A 12188-nucleotide genomic window follows, 5' to 3' on the forward strand; every position below is an offset into this window, starting at 1 on the left:
AATATTAAGTTCTGTTTTTCTATTGTATTAAATACTTATTTGGTGCTACAAAATGTGATTTTTCTGTGTTTTGATTCTGTCTCTCACAGTTGAAGTGTATCTACAATAAAAATTACAGACCTCTCCATTCTTTGGAGGTGGGAAAACTTGCAAAATCGCCAGTGTATCAAATACTTATTTTCGCATGTGTATGTGTGTGTGTATATATGTGTGTGTATATGTGTGTGTGTGTATATATATATATATATATATATATATATATATATATATATATATATATATATATATATATATATATATATATATATATATATATATTATATACCAATCACACATACACACACACACACACACACACACACACACACACACACACACACACACTCTATCTATATAATCACATACAGTACAGACCAAAAGTTTGGACACACCTTCTCATTCAAAGAGTTTTCTTTATTTTCATGACTATGAAAATTGTAGCTTCACACTGAAGGCATCAAAACTATGAATTAACACATGTGGAATTATATACGTAACAAAAAAGTGTGAAAAACTGAAAATATATCATATTCTAGGTTCTTCAAAGTAGCCACCTTTTGCTTTGATTACTGCTTTGCACACTCTTGGCATTCTCTTGATGAGCTTCAAGAGGTAGTCACCTGAAATGGTTTTCACTTCACAGGTGTGCCCTGTCAGGTTTAATAAGTGGGATTTCTTGCCTTATAAATGGGGTTGGGACCATCAGTTACGTTGTGGAGAAGTCAGGTGGATACACAGCTGATGGTCCTACTGAATAGACTGTTAGAATTTGTATTATGGCAAGAAAAAAGCAGCTAAGTAAAGAAACGAGTGGCCATCATTACTTTAAGAAATGAAGGTCAGTCAGTCCGAAAAAATTGGGAAAACTTTGAAAGTGTCCCCAAGTGCAGTCACAAAAACCATCAAGCGTTACAAAGAAACTGGCTCACATGCAGACCGCCCCAGGAAAGGAAGACCGAGACTCACCTCTGCTGCGGAGGATAAGTTCATCCGAGTCACCAGCCTCAGAAATCGCAGGTTAACAGCAGCTCAGATTAGAGACCAGGTCAATGCCACACAGAGTTCTAGCAGCAGACACAGCTCTAGAACAACTGTTAAGAGGAGACTGTGTGAATCAGGTCTTCGTGGTAGAATATCTGCTAGGAAACCACTACTAAGGACAGGCAACAAGCAGAAGAGACTTGTTTGGGCTAAAGAACACAAGGAATGGACATTAGACCAGTGGAAATCTGTGCTTTGGTCTGAGTCCAAATTTGAGATCTTTGGTTCCAACCACCATGTCTTTGTGCAACGCAGAAAAGGTGAACGGATGGACTCTACATGCCTGGTTCCCACCGTGAAGCATGGAGGAGGAGGGGTGATGGTGTGCTTTGCTGGTGACACTGTTGGGGATTTATTCAAAATTGAAGGCATACTGAACCAGCATGGCTACCACAGCATCTTGCAGCGGCATGCTATTCCATCCGGTTTGCGTTTAGTTAGACCATCATTTATTTTTCAACAGGACAATGACCCCAAACACACCTCCAGGCTGTGTAAGGCCTATTTCACCATGAAGGAGAGGGATGGGGTGCTGCGCCAGATGACCTGGCCTCCACAGTCACCGGATCTGAACCCAATCGAGATGGTTTGGGGTGAGCCGGACCGCAGAGTGAAGGCAAAAGGGCAAACAAGTGCTAAGCATCTCTCGGAACTCCTTCAAAGCTGTTGGAAGACCATTTCAGGTGACTACCTCTTGAAGCTCAAGAGAATGCCAAGTGTGTGCAAAGCAGTAATCAAAGCAAAAGGTGGCTACTTTGAAGAACCTAGAATATGACATATTTTTAGTTGTTTCACACTTGTTTGTATGTGTGTGTGTGTGTGTGTGTGTGTGTGTGTATATGTATATATATATATATATATATATATATATATATATATATATATATATATATATTTATATATTTATATTTATATTTATATTTTGTTTATCATGTGTTTTGTTCTGCCCTAGTCTGGTCAATTTGGGATATGATCCCCCTGAAGAAAGAGGAAGGGGAAAAATAGTGACTCAAAATCTACAGGTGTTTACTAATAAAACAGGTATGATAGCAATGTGAGAAGATCATGGTAAAAATACACCTATATGTTGGCAATTTGTCTACAGAATGGCATGGTGATGCTTACATCACAGTGGTCGCTCATGTTTAAAATGGTCTTGGGTTAAAATATTTTTAACTTAAAGTGCCATAGACAGAAGCTATCTGCAGTGCATGCAATTGGCTAGAAGACTGAGCCAGTCTTTGTTTTTGTTTTTCACTGGTAAAAATGAATGGCCCTGTATTACACTGGTTAGCTGACTAACAGCACATCAGTATGTGAGGTAGCGGTACAGTGCAGCTGCATATACTGTACTGCTATATACCTGTGGAAATGGAAGGCTTCATTTTTATTTATTTTTTTTGTTTGTTTTTTGTTATATGCGATGTAGAAACTCCTACCCTTTACATATTCCAGCACCTCTTCTATTTTATTTTTTTGAAACCAGTTTCTTTTTCAGTCTTCTGAATTTCCATATTCCCAATTTTGGTCAGCAGTTAGAATGTTTTCAAATTATCCTGGTCACCTCAGAACAAAAAAATACAGTAGCTGTATTGTTACTCTCACTTTCCATGGTCTATTCGACCATTTAATATCGTTTTATAACCACTCATCTATAAATGAAAAAGTAATTGCCTTACCTGAAAATAGTGCTGCTTTGTTTCACACAGCTTGTAGTATCAGATGTATTTTTTTCCTGTGTAATATTTTTTAAAACTGTACATTAATAGCTCAAATTACTTGTGTATTTCTCTTTTAGGCGGTTTATGTCTATTTTATTATCAGCCTCCAAAGGTTCTGCAAGAGTTGACTTACATGGTATTCCTTTTACATAAAGGTATTCATATTTCTTTTTATTCGGGTATTCATTCTGCCCAGTTGGTAGGTATGTGAGTGTGAGGGGATCAGGTTCTGACGAATGATGGAGGGGAGGGGGACAAAAGAAAGAAGGTGATAGGCCTGTCTACAAAGATGTGTTATTTGGTACACGCTTAAAACTGTGGAGGTTGGGAATTAATTATATTGTCCAGCGAAGCAGATTTCAGCCGGAGACAGGAAAAATAGGTTCAGATTATGGAGAATGTAGTCTTAGATGGCTGGCAGGATGTGTAGCATGGGTAAGGGTAGTAGAGGTGTAAGGAGGGGCAGATTATGGGAAACTTTGTGGGCAACCCTACTTTCACACTTGCGGCAGAGTGAGCAGTTCCGTCGCCAGCAATCTGCATGCAAACGGACAGAATTTGTAGACTGATCCGGATGCGAATCCATCTTACAAATGGATTGCAAGAACTGATCCGTTATATACTTTTTCACATTTTTACCGGTCTGCATGGGACGGATCCGGCTTTGCGGTATTTTTAATACATCTCAATGTAAATTAATGTCGGCATTTCGGCAACTGATCCGGAATTTTGGACGGAGCTAATACCGCTGCATGCTGCGGTATGTCCTCCGTCCAAAACACAGTTCAGTGACTGAACAGATGACATCCTGATGCACTCTGAACGGAATGCTCTCCATTCAGAATGCATGGGTATAAAACTGATCAGTTCTTTTACGGTATTGAGCCCCTAGGACAGAACTCGGTGCCGGAAAAGAAAAACGCAAGTGTGAAAGTACCTTAAGAGTAATTAGTATTGTATTCTGAAGTGCATGGGGAACCAGTGTAGTGACTGGCACAGGGTGGAGGCACTAGTGTAGTGTCTGGTCAAGGTGTATCTTGGCTGTTTCATTCACGAAAGATTGGAAAGGGGTGAGGTGTAGTGCAATATAGCAATCCAGACTGGAGAAACAATATGTTTGGCTGTTTTCATAGTAAGAAAAAGACTGTGTACTAGAGATGTTCTTGAGGTATAGATGGCATGAACGTAGGGAGTAAAGGATAGTACAATCATAACCCCAAACTGTAGTTAAATTGGTGTTCAGGGCAATAAATCAGTTTATATCATTACCAAAGGCTTTTATTTCAAGAATTAAGGTTAACTGAAATGACTCCTTTTATTCTTATGAACTTTTGTTTTAGGCTGCAGTAAGACTTTTAAGGTCAGCACTACAATGACCGATCCTAAACATCTGAAGAAAGTATCTTTTATTAATATTGGTAAGATATATTAAAGTTGCCTTTGTTTACTAAGCTATGGATACTGTATATTAACCTGGATTCCCAGTCTTCACGTTGCTGTTGTTCGATTTGTGTGCCAAACCTTCTGGCATGTCTACAAAAAAAAAATTTTTTAATTTTGATTGGAGGAACCAAACTGATGTGTGTGTGTGTGTGTGTGTGTGTAGAACTGTTGTGTGACTGATGGGCTAGCCCTGTAGACCTGTTTATGATGGTACAATATTTCATTATTACTTGTTGATTGTTCTCGCGCACATTTTTACGTTTCTTTTAATGTTGCAGTCCTGTATGCAATGTTATTTTTAATCCTTTCCTCTCACCCCTAGACAGTTATGTTGCGGTTTACCTGCCCGACCAGTTTCTACATTTGATAAACACAAGACATCCAGAATTGATGTGTTACCATTTCTTTTTAGCAGGTAAGTGCTTTATTCCATACGCAAATTCTAATATGATATTGAAAGGTTGTCTCCGGACAGACATTGATTGGCAGTGTCTAATTGGCATTGTTCGGACTGCTCAGGGCCTCTCTGATCACTAGACCCAAGTAGTAGCAGCTCTACGAAAGCATGGTGCCTAATCTCTCTTCAGGTGGTCTTGACTCTGCTCAGGTTCCTTATTGCTTCTAACCATCTCTCTAAACAATTTCACTATGTAATACATCATGCGTTTAAATGCCATGAGTAGAGGATTAGACTAGAAGACTGGAGCCTAGATCTTGGTATTATTTCAAAGGGGTTGTAAAGGATAAAAAAATAATTTTGTGACTCATCGCTTACTTGGAGTTTAGGAACAGGATGTAAGTTTTGCTTCCTAAAGGGGTTGTCTGGGTTCAGAGCTGAACCCGGACATATCCCCATTTTCACCCAGGCAGCCCCACTAATGTGAATATCTGAGTATTTCAATCGCGCAAGGCAAAGGCATTTTATGGAGTTCTGGTGACGTACCAGGCTCTCCATAGGGAAAGCTAGGCGGAGGCTTCCGCCCAGCAGTGAGCCCGGTGACGTCTGTAAAATGGCTAGGGCAGAGCTAAAGCTGGCCCACCAGAGCTGGTGACGTCACCGGGCTCACTGCGGGGTGGAAGACTCAGTCTAGCAGTGTACCAAAGTAAAGAAGCCCTTGTACTGCGCTATGCAGCACAAGCAAGAGAGGGCATTGGAGCATGAAATGCTCCGATGCTCATATCACAGGGGACGGAGGGGTGAAATGTGGGTATGTCCGGGTTCAGCTCTGAACCCGGACAACCCCTTTAATTCTGTTAATAAAAATCAGTCTTGTACTGTATTCTAGTAACCTCCAAGGTATAGGGTGACACCGGGACTTTTCTCCACCATCAGTTGCCTTTACCAGTGAATGACAATAGGTCACATGGTGGAGGGGGGTGTCATTATTTTTTTCAGTAATGGAGTGAGAAGCTGAGCAGTGAAACATGTGGCACGGTGTTGTCTCTCATACTTTGGTAAATTCATACTTGAATTTTCTAGTGCATGTTTTATTTTTTTACAAAACATTATGCTTTGATGTAAAACTGTCGGTTTTCAGTCTAGTGTTTCATTATATCGTTCTCAAAAATGATTTAATGTTAGTACAATGTACATGTAATTCTCTTTTCTAGCCGAAGATGCCAGAATTAGTGGCATGTGCTGTGATTGTCCCCTGCAGACGGTTCTGAAGACCCATGTAGTTGAATGCTGTACAGGAATTCTGTTTTCAGTGTCCATAAACCAAGAACAACTTTTAACATTCCTGACAGAAAGCAGACGGGACTGTGAGCGCCTGGCAGCGCTACATTGCTTCTTGTTACATCTGGACCTTCAGCCACAGATGGAGACTCAGGTATTCCTTCACCAAGGCTGCTAGTATGTTTCATTTTCCATCTCATCTTCATCAGCATAAGCCCATGTTCATAGGTATTTTGGTCAGTGTTTGTGAGGCAAAACTAGGGGTTTGCTTTGCCTTCTGTTCCATGTTCTGGACATTAATGGCCTTTCTCCTTGTTCCTGACCTGTAGCTCTAAGCCTGTGATGTCTTCTGTTTTGTAGCTCATTGAATGGATCTGTGACAACCTCTCCACTTGTCTCATATTTGATCCCATACAGGAGTTTGTCATTGGTAAGCAGCTTACAGTTTGTCTATTGTACTTGGAATTGGTGCCAACGTTCCCTTGTCTACATCTTGTAGGACTGATGTAAAACGAACACTATTCTAACTTTGTTGAATGAAGATAGATGCTGAGCTCCAGTCTAAAGACACACACATGTTTTTTCACCTATTTTTTATGGCATGGTCGACGGCTTTACGGTCCATTCACACGTCCTCAAAATGGGTCCGCATCCGTTCCACAATTTTGCGGAACCGGTGCAGACCCATTCATTTTCAATGGTGCCGCAAAAGATGCAGACAGCACAGTGTGCTGTCCGCATCTGCACCTCCTTTTTGCGGCCCTGCAAAATAATAGAACATGTCCTATTGTCCGCAGACAGAAAACAAGAAAAGGCATTTCTATTATAGTGCTGGCCATGTGCGGTCCGCAAAATGCAAAACGCACATGGCCGGTGTCCGTGTTTTGCGGATCCTCAATTTGCGGACCTGCGTCTATGTTCAAATGAGTTAAAATCTGCCGCTGATAATTTCTGCAGCATAATCCATATTCAAAACGCCATCAACAGCTTCCCATTCAGCCGTATGCACAGGTTTGTTTTGTATTTATTTAAAAAACTGCTTGAATTGACATGTTACTACTTTGAAGCAGATTTGATGGTGCTTTTCCATAGAGGTCAGTAGGAAAGTGGTAAAACACATTGAATAGGAGGTATCTGAGTCTAGCTGAGTCTATTTGGCATTGCCTACTGGTTTCTAGCCGATTACACCACTGATCTGTCTGCTGCTAATTTTGTCATGTGAACTCAGCTTTTAGGATATGTTAATAGCACTTTTTCCACTCTTAGATCCGCAGCAAAGATGCCTAAACGCAAGGCCCCTTTTAGATGCATCAGACGTGTTTCAGGGAGGGCACCTATCCTGAATTCCTAGCACTGACTGCGTTGCATAGCATTATATTGATTTATGATGCTGTGTAACCCTTACAGTTCTGGAATGTATTGGATAGCACTGACAGCATTATGTCAGTGTTGCTCAGCACATTCCAGACCTCTAAGGCTTACATAGTATCATAATTTAATATGTTATGCGACCCCTGCTCTGGAGTTCAGGATAGGTGCTCTTCCTGACACACGTGGAGTCTGATGCATGGGACTCGCTGGTGTGAAAGGTGCCTAAAGTGTTAATTAATTTAAATGGGAATGAAGTACTACACAGATTTTTGTGTGCAGATTTGAAATCTGTAAAAGAACAGTTTTGCTTGAGGCTAAAACCATGGGTGGGTCCGCAGCATGTGCAGCTGTAAGTCCTTGGTAGAAATCTGTAGGTCTTTGGATTTCTGTCAAGAATTCTTCTGCTGGAGAAATCTTTATATGCAAACATAATCCTATACTAGTTTTTCAAGAGTACCCATAAAAGAAAATATAATAAGCAATATATAATATACAATCATGTGTGATGCAATAAGAGTACAGTAGGTAGGTGAACATAAGACTGGAAACAGTAGTAGTGTTCATGAGGCCTACTAGAAGTGTTTTGCTGAAATTTATATTAAAGGAGTACCTTTTTAATATACTGAAACAAATTTGAGGCATACAAAAGAGAGGAACATAAAAGGAGGAGGGAATCAGAAAAGCTAGGTAAAAAAGGAGTACAAACACAGCATGAGAATGACATGTTCTATATTTGTGTAACAGACATATGGATGAAGACTGCACGTGGATGATATCCACGTGCTTTTTTTTTTTTTTTTTTTTTGTGAACCCTTAGAAGTGAAATGGGTCCATCTGCTATCCCCAAAAAATGCTGTTCGGACATGAATGCAAAATAGAGTTGTGTGCATGAGCCCTTGGAAAGGAAAGAGCGTGGCTCAAGATAAACCACCAAGTATTACAAACCTGTCCCGCAAGTGCCAGCGCCAGACTGCGTCCCCGCAGGTGATATTAGGGGGCGGAGCCTGACCACGCTAGATGGCAGACGCTTGAGTGAGTAGCTCCCGCCACCAAGCTGCCTATAAGCCTCTAAAGCACGATATCCCCAAGGGATGGGGTGAAAATTCGACCGAAAGACCCACCTGGGGTTTCTTCCAGCGACTCCCCTGCAGCCAAATCGGGCAAGAGGATGGAGAAATTCCTCAGTAAACAAACGACACAGCCTCTTATGGGTTCGGAAAAGATAGCGCCAGGTGGGAAAGCATCTCCACGCCGGACGGAGGAAGAAGCCTGCAATGACTCTAAAGGTGCCGCTGGCCAGCACTCAACTCCCCCAGGCGGTGAGTGACACTTTCCCTTTGTCCAGAGACTATTTTCGATGCTGGCCTGCAAAAGGCCCTTTGCCCCTTTTGTGGCTGATCTGACATCCATCAAGATTGTTATTTGCCACATAGGCAATAGGGTGGAAGCCCTTGAAAATTCGCAAGATGCCTTACACTCGTTCAATGCCACTACTGCTAGGAGATTCGAATCCCACCGGTCTGCCATTAATCATGCCCTACTATTAATGGAGGATCAGGAAAACCGGAGCCGTAGGCACAATATAAGGATAAGGGGCCTCCCTGAAGCGCCTGAGAACGAGAACCTGTTCGCCGCCATGCATGACCTGTTCTCCTTTCTATTGGCTAACGAAAGAGCCAAAACTATTGTAGTGGAGCGGGTTCATAGGGCCCTGCGCCCAAAACCCCCTATAAATGATAGCCCTAGGGACATATTCTGTGGTCTTTTGAGCTACCGCAATACAGAAGCCATTCTTCACAAAGCCAGGGGGCTATCTGAGATGAAAATCGCTGATGTCAAAGTCCAGCTTTACCAGGACATTGATCCTTCTACCCTCCAAAAATGGGGGATCTTAAAACCCTTCACAGAAGCACTAAGGTCGGCTAAAATACCTTACCGGTGGTTGTTTCCATTTGGTATCCTGATCACGCTTAACCATTCCCGCCCCAGAAGACTTATATGCTCCCAATAAGAATACAGTTAGATGGCTGAAGAAGGTTCTCTCTGATCTCTTCAGGCTTGTTACTAATTGGTGGGGACCTTAATCTTGTCTTCAATCTGCTACTGGACACCCCCTCTGGGAAGTCCGCAACTTCGTATAAAGCGCTTAGTGGGCTGCAGTCTAGCCTGAGAAACCTTTGCCTCAGTGATGTCTGGAGGTCCAAGCATGCCGATTTTAAAGACTTCACTTTTTATTCTAACCCGCATAGGTCGTACCAAAGATTAGATTATTTTCTCATCTAAGATAGGCATTTACCCCTATACAGAGAGTGCTGATATCCACAGCATCACCGTATCTGATCACGCCCCTGTTTTCATTTCCTTAGACTTCCCTGGGGTCATTAAAAGGGAGTGGACGTGGCGACTCAACCCCACACTTTTTAAACACCCCTTCTCAAATTTCATCCCTATCCAAAATCCTAGAGGAATACTTTGAAATAAACTCCCCCTCTGAAGCCTCCCCTGCCTTCATCTGGGAAGCTCATAAATCAGTCATCCAGGGTTAGTTAATAGCATTAGGCTCTCACCTGAAGAAACAAAGCTTAGCCAGCATTAATAACCTCCTTTCAAAAATTGCTATAATAGAGAGCACGCATAGGAAATCTATAGCCCTGAAAGACCACACCGAGCTCTTGAAACTAAGGTGCGAACTGAAATCACTCCTGAATAACAAAGCTGCAAATGCTTACATCAAGCTGAGACATAAACAATATGCCCATGGCAACAAGTGTAATAAAATCATGTCAGCCCTAATTAAGAAAAGGTCGGAGCAGTCGCATATCAAACAAATGAAAACAACTAGTGGCAACACTGTCGCAGCCACTGCAGATATAGCGGCAGCCTTTACCTCCTACTACCATTCACTTTATAATATAAGAGAACATGAGACTCCTGAGGGCCTTTCTGAGCTCTTGGGCAACATTTCTAGTTTCCTCTCCTCCCTTAACCTACCTATCTTAACTTCACAGGAACAAGAAACGCTAACTTCCCCAATTACACTTGAGGAAATCTGTCAGGTCCGATCTACAATTCCTCAAGGAAAGAGTCCAGGTGCCGATGGGCTACCAATATCCTACTATAAGAAATTCCTACCTATCCTAGGCCCACAACTAATGATATACTTTAATACACTGCTATCTTGCTCTTTACCGATGAAACAAGCGTTAGAGGCTCATATTGTGGTACTCCCTAAAGAGGGCAAAGACCCTGAACTTCCCTCTAGCTACAGACCCATTTCCTTGCTAAACGCGGACATAAAACTTTGGGCGAAAATCCTTGCTCATAGGATTGCCCCTCTCCTAAACCATTTGATCTCCCCGGAACAAGCCAGATTTGTGGGGGGAATGAGAGAGAGTGTAGGGACGGCACTTTCAGAGTACGACAAACCATTTCTTATGCACTTAAGAAACTCCCAACTGACCCTTCTCAGCACAGACTCTGATAAAGCGTTTGATCGGGTCGACTGGAAATTCATTGAAACCACTCTACATAGATTTGGCTTTCCCTCTCAATTTGCTCTGGCGGCATTGTCCCTGTACTTCTCGCCCCACGCAAAAATCTGAATAAATTGAGTTCTTTCCCCTTTCTTTCCCATTTCCAACGGCACTCGTCAAGGTTGCCCCCTTTCACCCTCACTCTTTATTCTCTGCCTGGAGACGCTGCTACAGGCTATCGGACAAAACGATAATATATGCGGCTTAAATGTAGGACCAGTGTCGCATAAAGCTGCAGCTTTCGTTGACTATCTACTTCTATTCTTGTCTGACCCTGTCTCTGCTTTTCTGGCCATCCTAGGTCTGTTTGAACTGTTTGGACAAATGTCCAATTTCAAGATTAACCTTTTCAAATGCACAGCCCTTGGTATCGTAACCCCTCCTACGACTATCACGTTTTTAGCGAGGACTTATCCCTTCCAATGGGTGTCATCCCACATTAATTATTTAGCCGTAAATATCCATATTGACCCAAATGAGCCTTTTCAATTGAACTTCTCGCCAACATAAAACAGCAACTAAAAGATCTCAGGATCCCTTTTGTGTCCTGCATGGGCAGTAAAAACATTCTAAAACATTTATCCTCCCTAAAATCCTTTACCTACTACAAATTCTGCCCATATTTATGCCAGAATCTTTCTTCCTGGCTATATGCAGAACCTTTTCCACTTTCATTTGGAAGCAGGCGTGGCCAAGACTGGTCTATTCCTTACTGGTCCTTCCCAAAAATAGGAAGATTTGGCCTTCCGGACATCAAGGCGTACTATCAGTCTTTTCAACTTAGACTACTTGTTGAATTGGTCAACCCGCAAATAACCAAATAAGGGTGTCAGATAGCTCGCTCTCTGTCCCCCTCTGACTACTCTCGCCTTTTGGAAGGTTGAGTCTAACCCAGTTACTCATGCAGAATTTCCGATAACACTTAGGGGAGTCCTTAATATGTGGTCCAAAGTCTCGATTGCCTTTTAGCTTCCCTTCCAGCTCCTCTCCTTTCATGCCTCTACGCCTCCTGCCGTACTATCTAATCCTGGGCTATTTAGATGATATCGGTATTTTGTCCTCCTTTGGTACCTCCTCTGTGGGTGATGTACTGAAACACTTTCAGATTCCTTCCCTGCTGGACCTCCAGGCATCACATCAGGCTACTAATTGGACACCAATTAATTATTCCCACTTCCGTCTGATATGTCAACAATATCTACTCATTGCCGATAGGAACTTTCTTCCTTCTTGGTACGAGGTTTTTATTGATTTCCCCCAGTCCAGTGAAGAAACCCATCTCACTTTTTTACAACAAACTACTTACACTTACTTGTCCTGCTAAGCCACCTTTCATTCAGCACTGGGAAAGGGAGTTGGGCC

General features: G+C 42.1%; 1 protein-coding gene across 2 annotated transcripts in view; it reads left to right on the forward strand.

Moving 5' to 3' along the window:
- Nucleotides 1-12188, forward strand: part of LOC122927858 (gamma-secretase activating protein) — a 139611-nt gene that overhangs the window by 74061 nt on the left and 53362 nt on the right. For both annotated transcript variants that reach the window (XM_044280146.1, XM_044280147.1), the window contains exons 12-17: nucleotides 2033-2121; nucleotides 2879-2956; nucleotides 4142-4219; nucleotides 4567-4659; nucleotides 5856-6076; nucleotides 6283-6352. In XM_044280146.1, the coding sequence (XP_044136081.1) occupies nucleotides 2033-2121; nucleotides 2879-2956; nucleotides 4142-4219; nucleotides 4567-4659; nucleotides 5856-6076; nucleotides 6283-6352 (629 nt within the window). The remainder of the gene's footprint in view (nucleotides 1-2032; nucleotides 2122-2878; nucleotides 2957-4141; nucleotides 4220-4566; nucleotides 4660-5855; nucleotides 6077-6282; nucleotides 6353-12188) is intronic.

The sequence above is a fragment of the Bufo gargarizans genome, chromosome 2 (assembly GCF_014858855.1).
Source record: "Bufo gargarizans isolate SCDJY-AF-19 chromosome 2, ASM1485885v1, whole genome shotgun sequence".
Taxonomy (NCBI): domain Eukaryota; kingdom Metazoa; phylum Chordata; class Amphibia; order Anura; family Bufonidae; genus Bufo; species Bufo gargarizans.